This window comes from Myotis davidii, unplaced genomic scaffold (assembly GCF_000327345.1).
Source record: "Myotis davidii unplaced genomic scaffold, ASM32734v1 scaffold2677, whole genome shotgun sequence".
Classification (NCBI taxonomy): Eukaryota; Metazoa; Chordata; class Mammalia; order Chiroptera; family Vespertilionidae; genus Myotis; species Myotis davidii.
Window position 1 is genome coordinate 115,040 of NW_006288260.1, and position 16,296 is coordinate 131,335.

A 16,296-nucleotide genomic window follows, 5' to 3' on the forward strand; every position below is an offset into this window, starting at 1 on the left:
CTGTGACTACTTGGGGTCTTTTTTGTTTCCATATAAATGTTTGGAGTGTTTGTTCTAGATCTGTGAAATATGCCATTGGTATTTTAATGTTATGTTGAGGTGTGATCCCTCTATTCCCACTTTCCTGAGAGTTTGTATGAAAAAAGGGTGTTGGATTTTGTCGAATGCTTTCTCTGTGTCAATTGATATGATCATGTGATTTTTGTCTTTCAATTTGTTTATGTGATATATCACATTTATTGATTTGCGAATATTGTACCAGCCTTGCATCCCCAGAATAAGTCCCATTTGGTCATGGTGTCTGATCTTTTTAAAGTATTGCTCGATTCGATTTGCTAATATTTTGTTAAGGATTTTAGCATCTGTGTTCATCAGGGATATTGGCCTGTAATCCTCTTTCTTTGTACTGTCTTTGATTTTGGAATTAGGCTAATGCTGGCCATGTAAAAAGTGCTTGGAAGTGTTCCTTCCTCTGAGATATTTTGGAATAATTTGAGGAGGATAGGTTTAGCTCTTCTTTGAATGTTTGGTAAAACTCTCCTTCTAGTTCATTTTTTTTAAAAGTATATTTTTATTGATTTCAGAGAGGAAGGGATAAGGAGAGAGAGAGAAACATTAATGATGAGAGAGAATCATTGATTGGCTGCCTCCTGCACACCCCCACTGAGGATCCAGTCCAAAACTCAGGCATGTGCCCTGACTGGGTATTGAACCGTGACCTCCTGGTTCATAGGTTGACGCTCAACCACTGAGCCACACTGGCTGGGCTCTAGTTCTTTAATAACCTTTTTCAAATATTAAAAACACAGGTAATGTGTTTTGAAAAACTGCCTATAACCTCAAAACCCTAAAATGTTGATTTTCTTTTTAAAAAAATATATTTTATTGATTTTTTACAGAGAGGAAGGGAGAGAGATAGAGACTTAGAAACATCGATGAGAGAGAAACATCGATCAGCTGCCTCCTGCACACTCCCCACCGGGGCTGTGCCCGCAACCAAGGCACATGCCCTTGACCGGAATCGAACCTGGGACCCTTCAGTCCGCAGTCCAACGCTCTATCCACTGAGCCAAACCGGCTATGACTGATTTTCATTTTTTAAGTTTCAGCATTTCTTATAGTCAGTGGCTGAAAGTGACCTATACTTCTCAATATCTTTCTAAATGATTGGTATGTTGTCTTTAATCTTGTTTATATTTTAGTAGACAGTTTTTTATTTTCTTTTTTATTAAATTTATTGGGGTGACATTGGTTAATAAAATTATATAGGTTTCATGTGTACAATTCTATAATACGTCATTTCTATATTGCATTGTGTGTTCACCACTCAAAGACAAGTCTCCTTCTGTCACCATATATTGACCCCCTTTACCCTTTGTTACCTCCCCACACCCCACTTCTCCTCTGGTAACCACCATACTGCTATCTGTGTCTATGAGTTTTTGTTTGTTCATTTGTTGCTTTCAGTTTTATATCCCACATGTGAGTGAAATCACATGGTTCTTGACTTTTTCTGTCTGACATTTCACTTAGCATGACATTCTCAAGCTCTATCCATGTTGTCACAAATGGCAGTATTTAACCTTTTCTCTGACTGAGCAGCATTCCACTGTGTATATGTACCACACCTTCTTGACCCAATCATCTATGGAAGGACACTTTGGTTATTTTCTTTTGTTAAATATTTTATTGGTTTTTTACAGAGAAGAAGGGAGAGGAATAGAGAGTTAGAAACATCGATGATAGAGAAACATCGATCAGCTGCCTCCTTCACACTCCCCACTGGGGATGTGCCCGCAACCAAGACACATGCCCTTGACCGGAATCGAACCTGGGACCCTTCAGTCCACAGGCTGACACTCTATCCACTGAGCTGGTTCGAGTAGACAGTTTTTTAGAAAGAAGGTGCTCATCAAATTTGCAATATTAGAAAGTAGTAAGGGAGCACTTGTAATTTGAGTTGGAAGATAAGGGTTCCAGTTCTGATTTCATCACTTCTAAACTATGTGACCTGAGCTTCTAAGTTCCTTATCTGTGAAATGGGAATGGTATATGAGCACTATTTCCCTGCTGTAAAGCTATGTAGATGCACATGAGGGATGATTATTTGTGTTGTCCACATGCTCTATCTTGTTAAGATACTAGGTACCTTCTTAGGTCTGTGTCAGGGTTCCCAATGCTCTGCATTCTTTTGAAATTGTAGGCCCCAGTGACTCTGCTGTGCTTCCTTCCTTAAAGGTTTAACTTCTTGATTCATCCCTAGACATTTTTTTCCTCTCAAGGCTGGCCAAAGGGTGAGATGCATTCTTATTAGCCAGCCACCTGCTCCTGTCCCTTAGAAGCACTGTTCACTTTCATATAACAAGCAGATCACTATGGAAAATGTGTAACAAAATAACCTTAGGAACATGACAAATGTAATATAGCATTAGCAATTTTTTGTGGTCATGGTCCTTGTAATATGATGTGTGAAGTTAAGCATATATTAGACATTGTCCCCTGTGGAAGGGGTTCAATCTTCCTTCTTTTCTCCTCCTTTATTTCCTCTTCCAGTACCCTGTACATTAGGAGAAGGACCAGAAAGTCTGGCTTCCAGACACAAAGGCTTGAAGAGCCATACCAGGCAGAATAATGGTTATTATCTCAGTAGGTTATTTGCATTTCTGAAGCTCTCCTGACTGTGTGATTTCATCTGCAGAGCTCAAGACAAATACCTTAACCCCCTTTGGGTATTTCCTCACCACTTTCCTCACAGATTCTGTGCAGCTGTCTGGTTCTAGACACTTAAGAGCAGCAGCTCCAACTTTAGAGAAAAGTAAAAGGCTTTTAAATTCCTTTAAAAAGACAACAACCCTGAGCATTCTTTAAAACCATTCTGTTGGCCCCAATTTTTAAAATTTTTGCTAGCTAAAATATTAAATAAAACATTTTTAAAAGACAAGGTTATACACATTTCTGATAGCTTTCTCTATATCCACTCCTACCAACATTTAGAGTGTTGTCCATGGTTATCTAATGGCAACTCCAACTGACTATCTTTTGGGTGAATGTGCAGTTAGCAAAAATGGTTGAGACATTCCTGATTGTCAGCTTAGGCCATTTGACTAATATACGTAAAAAAATTTTATATTGATTTCAGAGAACAAGGGGGAGGGAGAGGGAAACATCAATGATGAGAGAGGATCATTGATTGGCTGCCTCCTGAACACCCCCCACTGGGGATTGAGCCTGCAACCTGAGCATGTGCCCTGACTGGGAATCGAACCTCCTGGTTCATAGGTCAACATCCAACCACTGAGCATGCTGGCCGGGCTGACTAACATCCTTTTTTAAAAAAATATATTTTTATTTATTTAATGACTAATATACTTTTAATGCAGTTTGGACAGGAAGTATTTTTCAGACTCCTTGATTATTGCTACTTTAAATATTAATATTATTGATTATTATAGTATACTAGGGGCTCAGTGCATGGATTCGTGCACATTGAAAGTAAATTAATTAGAAGGTGGCAAGTGGGGTGGGACTGGGTGAGCTGGGCTGGACATGCCCTGGAGCCAACCTCCCTCGGTCCCTCTCCCAGCCACCTGGGGCGGTGCCAGGGCTCGAAGGGCATCTGTGGAGTAAGCAGAATCCCTCCGGCAGGTGGTGTCCCTTGGCCTGGCCTGCGGGGATCTAACCGAAACCGACAGCCTGACATTCCCTGAGGGGTCCCAGTGTGTGAAAGGACACTCTTGCAAAGTTGCTCTTGCTCCGCAGCTCCTGCATCGAGTGTCTGCCCCCTGGTGGTCAGTGCACATCATAGCTACCAGTCGGAGCATCTGCCTCCTGGTGGTCAGTGTGCATCCAAACTACCAGTTGGACGGTCACTTTGGCTTATATATATATATATAGATAGATTATTGTTATTAAATAACCTTCCTTATTCCTATGATCATTCATTCATTGGGCATTAGCACACTACATGGAGGAGATACTCTGCTAAAAAACAGGGACACAGAGAGGAACAAGACTAGGTACCTACTGAGGAGCTCACCTGATGTTGCCTCTTTGTACAAGATACTATAAACACTTGAACACATATTAACTTGATAACTACAGCAACCTTATGAGCTGGTACTATTATTGTTCTCATTTTGCAGATGGGAAAACAGACACAGAGGTGTGGAGAAACTTACCCAGAGTCTTACCGTTAAGAAGTTGCAGAGTTGGGATGTGACCCTAGGTGCTCAGTCCAGATCCCACATGTTTTTACCACACTTGGGTTGCATTGTGGGAGAATGGACTAAAAGGGGAAGTGACTGGGAAAAGATGAAGGGCCAGGTTTAAGAGATATTTCTTCGATAAAATTTATTGCAGCTGATAACCAAATGGCTGGAGATGGAGAGAGAGGAGTCAAAAGTAACTGGCCCTCAGGTTTTTAGATTGAGACGGGGTTGATGGTGGTCCTATAAATTGAGATTATAAATATAAGAGGAAGAGAAGGTTTGTGAGCACACTTAGCTTATGAAAGAACTATTTGATGCCTAGGAGATACCCTTCTGGGCCAGACCTAAACATGGCCATCAACAATAATAATGGGGGTAACTTTAATAATAATTAATTATATTGAGAACTTTTCATATGTAAAGAAGTACATTTGCATGTACTGATTCATGGAATTCTCACATTAAACCTATTAAATCAGTATCATAACCCCTTTCCTTGGCAGGTGAAGAAACTGAGGTTTAATAGGGGCTAAATAGGTTATCAAAGTCACTTTGCTCCCTCAACCCTGCTGTCTCATAATCCACAGGGATTGAGGAAGACCAAATAGTAGATGGCTCTTATCTAATAAGTTGCCCCAGATAGGACTAATGAGGCCTAATTGAAGAATATGTGAATGGAGAAGAAGAATGGAATTCTCTTCACTCTCCTCCAGATTTTTTCTGGCAGCAACCAAGCAAGTGCTCCTGACTTCATGGTGCCCTCCTCTGGATTATATGAGAGTTATCTGACCTAACATTCTTTTTTTACTGTTGTACCTCCTTTTTCACTCCTCCTTGAAATCACAATAAACTACCGTCTCTGGCACATTATACTTCATAGTTAATTGCATGTCAAACATCTCTCATACATAACCTGTCTAATTTTCTTTTATTCTTTTCTATTCTTGTCTAACTCCTGTACTCGAGAAAACACGCTTCCTCATTCCCCTTTTCTGTCACTCATCAAAAACCTTGGGAAATGTATTGAACACGTACCACGTGCCAGGCACTGTCCTAAACCCTTGAAATACATCACTGGAAGAAACATCAAAGATGAAAATCTCTTCCTGCAAAGAACCTACAGTCTAATGGAAAATACAGTTTTTTTGCATCTGACTTCTATGCTAATTCTTTACTACACATCTTCCTCCATGAACCCCACCTCCACCCCCAAGAGACTTCTCAGATGCCTTATGACTTTGCAGAGAACAGTTTGAAAATTTTAAATTCTAGACGGAAAAGTTAAAGCTTAGAAAGAAAAAGGCCTTGGCAAAGATTATGGGATGTGATTTGTGGGCATTTAACTCCCAGGTCAGTGCTCTCTGCTGTACTTGCTGACTCTCCATATCTGGTTGACCCAGATCAAAAACTGATAACAACTTGCCTACTATAACTTCTAACAGTAATTATGCAGAGATGATTTGGTGAATGATGGATGTATATGTGAGTAGTTCTACTCATATACTTGGAACAAAGAAAAAAAAATCTATGTACTTTGAGAGTAAATTGGTGATATTTTAAATCGTTAAAATTCTCCAAACTCTTGCTGGTGTCTCAGAAGTTTTCTCACAATCCCAATAGAAGATTCTTTGTCTATTATTGCCACTCAATTGGGACTTGTTTCCTCCATTCCTGACTTTCAATAAATAAAGGAATTGTGTTTAGAATTATATTTTACTTTGTGTGTGGTCGTATTATAATTTTCTATTCCTGCTAACTGTGCATTTGTTGTATATGAACTGCATTTGGCCTTAAATGGCTATAGTGAAGTGACCTGTAAATGAACATTTCTATAGGTAAATGTATTTGTTGAGCAAAGCAATTAACTGATTAAGGACAACCTTTTGAAATGCAACCAGATCATAAATGAAGAAACTAATTGTAATTGAATTGGAGACACTTAGCGAAATCTGAAATCTGACCAATTAAGTCATAAGCAAGCTGTGGATTCATCTACCTCGCCCTGTGCTTTCCTCTCTAGTGAGATTAGCCTGTAAATAGATCAAAGGAAATCTGGTAAAAGAGATGCTGGTATGTGCTTCCGGTGGGGATGATTGTGATGGTGCAGGGCAGCTGAATGAGGCCACCAAGTATCTTTTTTTCGTAGGAGGAAAATCTATCTAACAGGGAAATAAAAGATTGCTCATATTAACTCCACCTGGCTTGTATGTTAAAGAGAGGTAGAAAGAGAAAATATTCCTTTAGTGAGAATTGATGCTAATGTGTGAACAAGTTCACTAGGGTAAATATCCATACAGGAGCATGGGACTCCTTAGAGCAGTGACGGCGAACGTTTTGAGCTCGGCGTGTCAGCATTTTGAAAAACCCTAACTTAACTCTGGTGCCGTGTCACATGTAGAAATTTTTTGATATTTGCAACCACAGTAAAACAAAGACTTATATGTTTGATATTTATTTTATATATTAAATGCCATTTAACAAAGAAAAATCAACCCAAAAAATGAGTTCGTGTGTCACCTCTGACATGCGTGTCATAGATTCGCCATCACTGTCTTAGAATGAGAGCTAGGCCAAGAAGGGGAGCATTCTGGAACCTATGTAGCTATGCTGATATTCCTATGGTGGGTTGGAGAGATTCGAAGAAACATTCACATGAATACAGAATTTGAGGGGAGTGGGCAGCTCATATTATTGGGGACAAGCCAGGGCCATCTTGATGAACATAATATATAAATTAGAATGTTGTCCAAATGCTGACTTCTCAGTATCTAGTAAATCTTGAGAAATCATGTTAATAAAAACACAAACAGGTGTAACCAAGAATAAATGACGTATTGCATGTGTATATAGTGGGTTAGATCCTATTTTAAAATTATCTCTCTCTTGTCTCTTTTCCAGATATGGATCAATTCATAAACAACTTGAAGGCCCAGCTTAATTCAGAAGGTAGCTCAATGCATGTATTCAAACAGGTCAGTTATCAGGAAAAAGAGATACGAATATCGTGCCATAATACTGTTGAGTGCCTCATAATCATTATCGAGCTGAAGATCATTTTTCTTTCTGACAACATATTGAGGACTGAGAAGGGATGAAGAAGGGAGGTTTGTAAGAAGTACCTGAATGCTCAGTCTTCAGATTCAAATAGGGAGTAGATCTGGCCTTAAAGAAACATGGTCTCTGGGATTAAGGCAATAGGGGGAAGATGGGTATAAAACAGCAATCATTTATCTAGCACTATTCCATATTTCAGGCACTCTGAGATTAAATGCATTGTCTTACTTAATCTTCATAATAACTCTGTTGGGTAGTGTATTAGTAAGGGTTCTCTAGAGAAAAACAACAGAATGTGTATGTCTCAATCTCTCTCTCTCTCTTTCTCTCTCTTTCGGTATAGATAGATATGTAGATATAGATAAATTTTGTTTTATATATATCAAGATATCTACCTATCTATCTATCTATTATCATCTATTTATCTAAAGAGAGAGAAAAAATATTTTAAGGAATTGGCTCTCATTATTAATGGAATCTTGGTGAATCCAAAATCTAATGGGTAGGCTGGCAGACTGGAGAGCCAAAGCAAAGTTGAAGTTTGAGTTCAAGGGCAGTCTGCTGGAAGAATTCTTTCTTGCTTGAAGGAGGTCAGTCTATCTATTAAGGCCTTCAAGTGGTTGGATGATGCCAACCTACATTATGAAGGGTGATCTGCTTTACTCAAGGTCTGGTGCTTTAAATATTAATCCCAACCCAAAATACACCTTCACTGAAACATTCAGAATAACATTTGACCAAATATCTTGGCACTGTGGCCCAGCCAAATTGACACATAAAATTAACCATCACAGATAGGTATTCTTTTTTAAAAAACATATATTTTATTGATTTTTTACAGAGAGGAAGGGAAGAGGGATAGAGATTAGAAACATCGCTGAGAGAGAAGCATCAATCAGCTGCCTCCTGCACGCCCTCTACTGGGGATGTGCCCGCAACCAAGGTACATGCCCTTGACAGGAATCAAACCTGGGACCCTTCAGTCCACAGGCCGGCACTCTATCCACTGAGCCACACCGGTCAGGGCGGTATTCTTAATGTTTCAATTTTACAGATAAGAAAATTGTGAACTTGGGTGTCCCCACAGCAAGGATTCAAAACAGATTATGTTTTGTTGTTGTTGTTGTTCATCCTTACCCGAGGATATTTTTTCCATTGCTTTTCAGAGAGAGAGTGGGAGAGACAAAAAGAGAGAGAGAAGCATCAATGTGAGAAAGACATATAGATTGGCTGCCTCTGGCACATGGCCTATTGGAGCCAGAGATTAAACCTGAAACCCAGGTACATGCCCTTGACTAGAAATTGAACTCCCCACCCTTCCAAGTACGGGCTGATGCTCTAACCACTGAACACACCAGCCAGGGCAAAACAGATTATGTTTTTTATAGCCAAGCACTCTATGTTAGATGTGGAAGTCCCATTTTGCTCATGGTTAAGTTCTAAAGTTGTTGCATATGTGAAACCCAAATACAGTAAAAGTTACCCTTAAAAACCTCTTAAATTCCTTATAAAATTAAGTATATAGTTTTATATATCCAGTATAGATCTTTTTTTTACTTTTGTAAAATATATTTTTATTGATTTCCAAGAGAAAGGGAGAAGGAGAGAGAGAGATAGAAACATCAATGATGAGAGAGAATCATTGATCTGCTGCCTCCTGCACGTCCCCTCTGGGGATCAAGCCCACAATCTGGGCATGTGCCCTGATCGGGAATCAAACTATGACCTCCTGGTTCATATGTCCCCGCTCAACCACTGAGCCATCCCAGCTTGGCCAGATCCCTTTTTTAAAAGTCACCAGATAAAGTATCTGGCTTATGAATATGTTTTTAATCATTAAATGTTTTGCCCTTGGTGTACAATTGAATTTGTTTAAGTTTACATGTACATATGATGCCTTTGTACTGTTTTAATGATATTTGTAGCTGTGGCCATTTGGGGACTATTAGCATATAAACACTTGCTAATTATTCCAAAACATCTGCTGTTTGCTGGCTCTTAGTCATAGTTAATACTAAAAGGAAGCTGAGCCCTGATGGACTGAAGGGCCCGGGTTTGATTCAGGTCAAAAGCGCATACCTCATACCTAGGTTTCAGGCTCGATCCCTCAACCTACCAGCAACCAATTGATGTGTCTCTCTCACATCAATGTTTTCCTCTCTCCCCTCCCCACCCCCTTCCTCTTTAAAAATCAATGGAAAAATATCCTTGGGTAAGGATTTAAAAAAGGGGGGGGCAGCTGAGTGTAAGTGTTAGAGAAAAATCTATTCAACTTGTAATAAAAAATAGTGAAATGTTGTCAAGCATGCATGCATAACTATCTTATTTTCAAATCTCTGTACACCTAAGTACAGTTTGAAAAATGTTTTTCAATGTACTGTTTAAGTATATTAAGGTTCCAGAATTTGAAGCACTTTGAAATTGGTTCAATGTGTAGAAATTCTGGATAGTACATGATCTAAGCACTTGTTTTTTTGTTTCTTGTCATTTCCAAGATACCTTGGTTGTAGTACAGCAAAGGTGCTTATGGTACATGGCCACAGAACACTGGTCAGGCCCCAGGGGACAAAGACCCAGAGCTTGTATTCTGTAACAAGACTGTGCTGGCCACATCCTAGTGGGCAGAAGCCTCCTGGTTTGGTCCATTGTATGATTTGTTTATGTCATGAGGTAGGATCGATGGGTGGCTCTCTAGCTCGGTACACACATGCTGCTCCCCCTTCTTCAAATTCTTATATCACCAATGAATGAGCACTTGGTTGTCACCTGCCCTTTGTTTCTAGTTTCTGATTATTTCCTGAAAGTACAATTTCTTGGACCAAGTGTATGAGCAGCTTTAGAGTTCATATTTTAGTATATATGTCTCCTCCCTCCAATTTATTACTCTTAACATTTTGGCATATATTTTCGCATTTTCATTCTCTCTCTCTCTCTCTCTCTCTCCCTCTCTCTCTTTCTTTCTCCTCATTTCTTACCTTTGAAAGCAATTTGCATCAAGGAACTTCACTCCTAAATAATCCAGTATGTGCCCTAGCCGGTTTGACTCAGTGGATAGAGCGTCAGCCTGTGGACTGAAGGGTTCCAGGTTCGATTCCCATCAAGGGCACATGCCTGGGTTGCTGCTTGATCCCCAGTAGGGGGCGTGCAGGAGGCAGCCAACCAATGATTCTCTCTCCTCACTGATGTTTCTGTTTCCTCTCTCCCTTTCCCTTCCTCTCTGAAATCAATAAAAATATATACATTAAAATAATAATAATTTAGTATGTATCACCTATAAATATTGACTTTTTCCTACCTAACAACATCAACACTATTACAACCAGGAAAATTAATAATATCTCTGTAATATTAACTATTTGGGTCATACAATTCTAAAAGATTCTTAGTGATACCTTTCCCTATGCCATTCTTTCTGCCTGGCACGTGCTTCAGTCTGTCTGATTTACCAAATCCCACACTTTCCTTAGAATCCAAATTCCAATTCCATTTATTTCATAAAACTTTCACCGATAACTCCAACTCTCCCTGATCTCTAGTATACTTGAGCTCCTGGAATGCTAAGTTACCTGTATCAGTCACTCATGTGGTTTTGCTTATTACTTGTTCTTGACACCCACAGTCTATATTCTTGTGGAAAGTGATACTACACTTAACCTCTTCTTATGCTTTCTGTTGTAACTTTATTTCTCAAAATTGATAGTCATGAGAGAGAGACTATAAGAAGAAATACTTCTTCCTGTTTGTTCTTAAAAATTCCTAGTATTCTGCCTCTTTAATCTGGGAAGGGGACTAGCCAGGTGAAGAGAGATATGGGGGATGTGGGAAAAATAAGAGTTTAAGTTGATTTGGCGATTCAGAGGACAAGGAATTTTTAAGTGAAACAGAGCCATTTTTTGACAACTTCCTCTCCCTATCCTCCCTCCTCCCCACCACCAACAGGATTCTACTGCTCCCTTACCTGGATGGAGTGTATCCACCCATGAGGGATGGCGTAATTTAGAAGTATGTGAAACAGTGGGACAAATCACAGAGTCATGTCTTAGAGAAGCAGATTGAAGCAATATTTGGACCCCGAACAAGGCCTGAGTTGAGATGCGGGATTGAAAATGAAAAAAACCAAGAGTGCCATAGCCTAGCAGAGGGAGAAAGCAGATGGCAGCCTGACTAAATGACATAGATGAAACATCGATGCTTCTTCGTGCTCTTTTAAAAATATTTTTATTGATTTCAGAGAGGAAGGGGGAAGGAGAGAGAGGAACATCAATGATCAGAAAGAATCATTGATCAGTTGCTTTTGTACACCCCCACACTGGGGATCAAGCCCACAACCCGGGCATGTGCCCTGACTGGGAACAGAACCATGACTTCCTGGTTCCTAGGTCGATGCTCAACCCTTGAGCCATGCTGGCCGGGCTCCATTTTCCTTTTCTGAAACACCTTGTTTATATGTCTGCTGCATCGCTCACTATGGTATGACTTATAAACTACTCACATCATTCTATCATTATAGTTAGTATATTAGTACTTTTGGTTATACCTCATTCATATGTGCCCTCAGTGGACTTAGCCCAGTATTTATAGTGGATACTTAGAAAGTGTTGACTTTAATTAATCTTGCAGAATTATTATAAAGATTATTGTAAAACAATTTGTATCAATTGCCTGATACAGTGCCTAGTACCGATCCTTAGGAAAGTGTCCCTTTTCCCTCTTTAATGTACTCCTGCTTCATTTCTTCCAATTCCTTATATATTCTGTCTGTGAGAAGAGAATGGAGATATCTTCCTTTCATTGCTCGCATGTCTCTTCTTCAGGGCACTAGCAGTGACTGCTTTGCATCTCTCATTTGTTTATTAATTTATTTCAGGTCACTGGCTCTGTTCCAATCAGAGATCCCCCAAAGACAGCAGGCAGAGGCAATATGACATCTCTACCATTTCTGGATGCCAACCCCATGGAGAACCCAGCACTGTTTAACGACATCAAGATCGAGCCTCCAGAAGAACTTCTGGCCAATGATTTCAGTCTGCCCCAGGTGGAACCAGTCGACCTCTCCCTTCACAAGCCCAAGGCTCCTCTCCAGCCTGCCAGCATGCTGCAAGCGCCCATCCGTCCTCCCAAGCCGCAGCCTGCTCCCCAGACTCCTGTAGTGTCCACTTCGACATCTGATGCAGGCACTTTAGCAAACATCCCTGCCGTTCTGACTCCAGGCTCTATTCTGGCCTCCTCTCAGGGCACTGGTGGCCAGCAGATCTTCCATGTGATTCACACCATCCCCTCAGTCAGTCTGCCAAACAAAATGAGTGGCCTGAAGACCATCCCAGTAGTGGTCCAATCGCTGCCCATGGTGTATACTGCTTTGCCGGCGGATGGGAACCCTGCCGCCATTACAGTCCCACTCATTGGAGGGGATGGCAAAAATGCCGGATCAGGTGAGCACCATTGTGCCCCTTTCCTCGGCTTCACCTCCATCAATCTATTCTCTCATTTATTTATTGACAGTATTACAGATGTCCCCAATTTTCCCTATCTTTGCCCCCCCTCCACCCAGACCCCACCCCACCCCGGGCCTTCTCCACTCCATTGTCTGTGTCCATGGGCTATGCATATATGCATATGTATTCTTTGGTTCATCTCTTCTTCCCACCCCTGCTCAGATCTGTTGGCCTGTTCCATGCTTCTTATGTCCCTGAACCTATTTTGTTCATCAGTTTATTATGTTCATTAGATTCCACAGATGAGTAAGATCATGTGATACTCATCTTTCTCTGACTGGTTTATATAGCTTAGCATGATATTCTCCAGGTGCCTCCATGCTGTTGCAAAGGGTAAGAGATCCTTCTTTTTTATAGCCTCATAGTATTCCATTGTATATATGTACTATAGCTTCTTTCCAAAAATCTTTATTGTTGAAAGTATTACATAGGTTCTCTTTTTCCTCCCATTAGCCTCTTCCAGCCCGGTGCCATCCTCCTCCCCCTGCTAGGTCCTTACCCCATTGTCTTTGTCCACGGGTCATGTATACATGCGTACAAGTTCATTGGTTGATGTCCGTACCACAGCTATTTTTATCTACTCATCTACTGATGGGCACTTGGTCTGTTTGCATATCTGAGTTACTGTCATCTATTCTCTTTTTGAGTTGCCCTATCTCCTGTCTCTTTTTACCCCCTCCAATTATCCTGGCACACAGCGTCAAACACAGCCTTTCATACACACTGTTTTTATCATGTCTTTTCAATGCTTAAGAATGTACAGTGACTCTCTTTTGTTTAGCCCATGCTTCTCAAACTGGGGTATACATATCCTTGAGTGAAATACTATATATCTTCCTGGAACCTATATATTATTTGAGAGTTCAGTAATTTAAAACTTTTTATATTTTTAAAATATGATTTTATTAAAGAGAAAAATGTAAAATTTGAATAACATTTTACAATAAAACACAAACTTCAAAAATAGTTTTATGCTTACTAGGCTTTGGATTTTCCAGAAGAGTGTTTTTAAGCTTCTTTGCCATTAGGAATGCTTTGGCAAATAAGTTGATAATGTTTCTAGCCCTACATACTTAGGCAGACTTAGCTCCTGCTAAGCTCCTAAGACTGTATTTTTTCCCCCTGCAGGTAAAAGTCTCCTTTGAAATATTACCATCTCCTTATGTTCCTCCTCATTTTAGCATCTGTCACCCTCCATTTTTCTTTTTTACTCTCCTGTATCACAGTATATGGGCATTCTTCCTAACTGAATTGTAAATTTCTCAAGGACAAAACTGTGTTTTATTTCTCTTTTGGTGTCTTCAGAGAACCTAACACAGAGGTAGATAATAGTTGTCTCACAAAAAATATTTTGATGAGCCCTGGCCAGTTTGGCTGTGGATAGAGTGTTGGCCTTCGGACTGAAGGGTCCCAGGTTCGATTCTGGTCAAGGGCACATGCCTGGGTTGCGGGCTTGGTCCCATTGTGGGGCATGCAGGAGGCAGCTGATCAATGGTTCTCTCTCATCATTGATGTTTCTATCTCTCTCTCCCTCTCCCTTCTTCTCTGAAATCAATAAAAATATATTTTAAAAATGTGATTAACAAACTTAGACATTTGTCCAGGAGAAAGTTCATAACTATAATCTTTCCTTCTGCTTAATTTTTAAAATAAGTTTAGAAAGTAAGTCTCCCTTTCACCACTATCCCTCAACCACCTAGTTCCCGCCTTCTCTCCCCCCCCCCCCGAAGTAGATCCATTGTAGTTTGTAATTGGGAATGATTCTAGAAAAATATATGGCTTTTCGAAGTGTTTCAAGATATTTAGCTTCACCACATCTGTAGCATTCTGATCAGCTTTGGATGTTATGCCTTAGGAAGGACGTTGGGAAATTGGAGTATACTTAGAGGAGAGAGATTAGAATGGTTCAAGGACTCAAATACATGTCAAATGAGGAGCTGATAAATATTTAGCATGAATCAAAAAGGGGCCCTAACCAGTTTGGCTCAGTGGATAGAGCATCAGCCTGCTGACCGAAGGGTCCCAGGTTTGATTCCAGTCAAGGGCATGTACCTTGGTGGCGGGCACATCCCCAGTAGGAGTTGTGCAGGAGGCAGCTGATCGATGTTTCTCTCTCTTCGATGTTTCTAACTCTCTATCTCTCTCCCTTCCTCTCTGTAAAAAATCAATAAAATATGTTTTAAAAAAAAAAAGACCAAAGGGAAGAGATGTGGGTAGAATTGACTAGGGACCAGATTTCAGCTCAATATAAAATAAACTATATATATAATAAACTTTCTAAGTGTTTTCAAGCTTTGAAATCCAATGCCTTGTGATTGTTGTATCACTAAATGTAGGGTGCTGAAAAACAACATACCAAGTATCAAATTACTGAGACTCTGCAGTGTTTTTTTAAATAAAAACGCCATCATTGACTAGAGGATAAGTTTGGTAATGTAAGTATTCTTAACAATCTTTTTAAAAATATTTTTTATTGATTTCAGAGAAGAAGGGAGAGGGAAAGGAGAGAGAATCATTGTTCAGCTGCCTTCTGCATGTTCCCTACTAGGGATCAGCCCCACAACCTAGGCATGTGCCCTTGACTGGAATTGAACCCGGCACCCTTCAGTCTGCAGGCTGATGCTCTATCAACTGAGCCAAACCAGCTAGGGCTACAACAATCTTGTTTTTGAGATCTGCTAAGGAGGTTAATTAAAATATAGTTATCAATACTTGTATAGGGAGAGAGAGCCAAACAAAAAACAAAATGGAAAAATAAAATTCCCCGTATGAGAATTTACTGATCAAGGCAGTGGTAGCACCTCAGGATGGTTTGAAGGGGCTTTGAATTCCCACCATAATATCCATAAGTCCATTAGAGCCCTTCTAAATAAACAATACATTTTTAAAATGTTTCATGTAGTTTCAAGCTAAGCTAAGACCGTGAGCTCAGTGGTCTCCAAATGGTAGGCTTCCACCTCAAGAGAGAGAGGTGCACAAAGCAATTAGAGCACAAGGAGAAAGTATCAGCATTTCTCTTTGTATTTTCTCGCCCCTTACATATTATTTTTTTTTTTTAATTAAATCTTTATTGTTCAGATTATTACATTTGTTCCTCTTTTTTCCCCCCATAATTCCCCTCCTCCCAGTTCCCACCCCACCCCTGCCCTCACTCCCCACATCCATAGGTGCACGATTTTTGTCCAGTATCTTCCCGCATCTCCCACACCCCTTCCCCCCACAAGAATAGTCAGTCCATTCCCTTTCTATGTCCCTGATTCTATTATAATCACCAGTACATTCTGTTCATCAGATTATTTATTCACTTGATTCTTAGATTCACTTGTTGATAGATGCGTATTTGTTGTTCATAATTTGTATCTTTACCTTTTTCTTCCTCTTCCTCTTCTTATAGGATACCTTTCAGCATTTCATATAATCCTGGTTTGGTGGTGATGAACTCCTTTAGCTTTTCCTTATCTGTGAAGCTCTTTATCTGACCTTCACTTCTGAATGATAGCTTTGCTGGATAAAGTAATCTTGGTTGTAGGTTCTTGGCA

At 40.0% G+C, this 16,296-nt stretch overlaps 1 protein-coding gene across 2 annotated transcripts in view; it reads left to right on the plus strand.

Annotated features, from left to right (window-relative positions):
- Positions 1 to 16,296, plus strand: part of KLF8 (Kruppel-like factor 8) — a 73,791-nt gene that overhangs the window by 49,194 nt on the left and 8,301 nt on the right. For both annotated transcript variants that reach the window (XM_006760194.2, XM_006760192.2), the window contains exons 2-3: positions 7,107 to 7,180; positions 12,130 to 12,694. In XM_006760194.2, coding sequence (XP_006760257.1) covers positions 7,109 to 7,180; positions 12,130 to 12,694 — 637 coding nt within the window. In that variant the 5' untranslated portion in view covers positions 7,107 to 7,108. The remainder of the gene's footprint in view (positions 1 to 7,106; positions 7,181 to 12,129; positions 12,695 to 16,296) is intronic.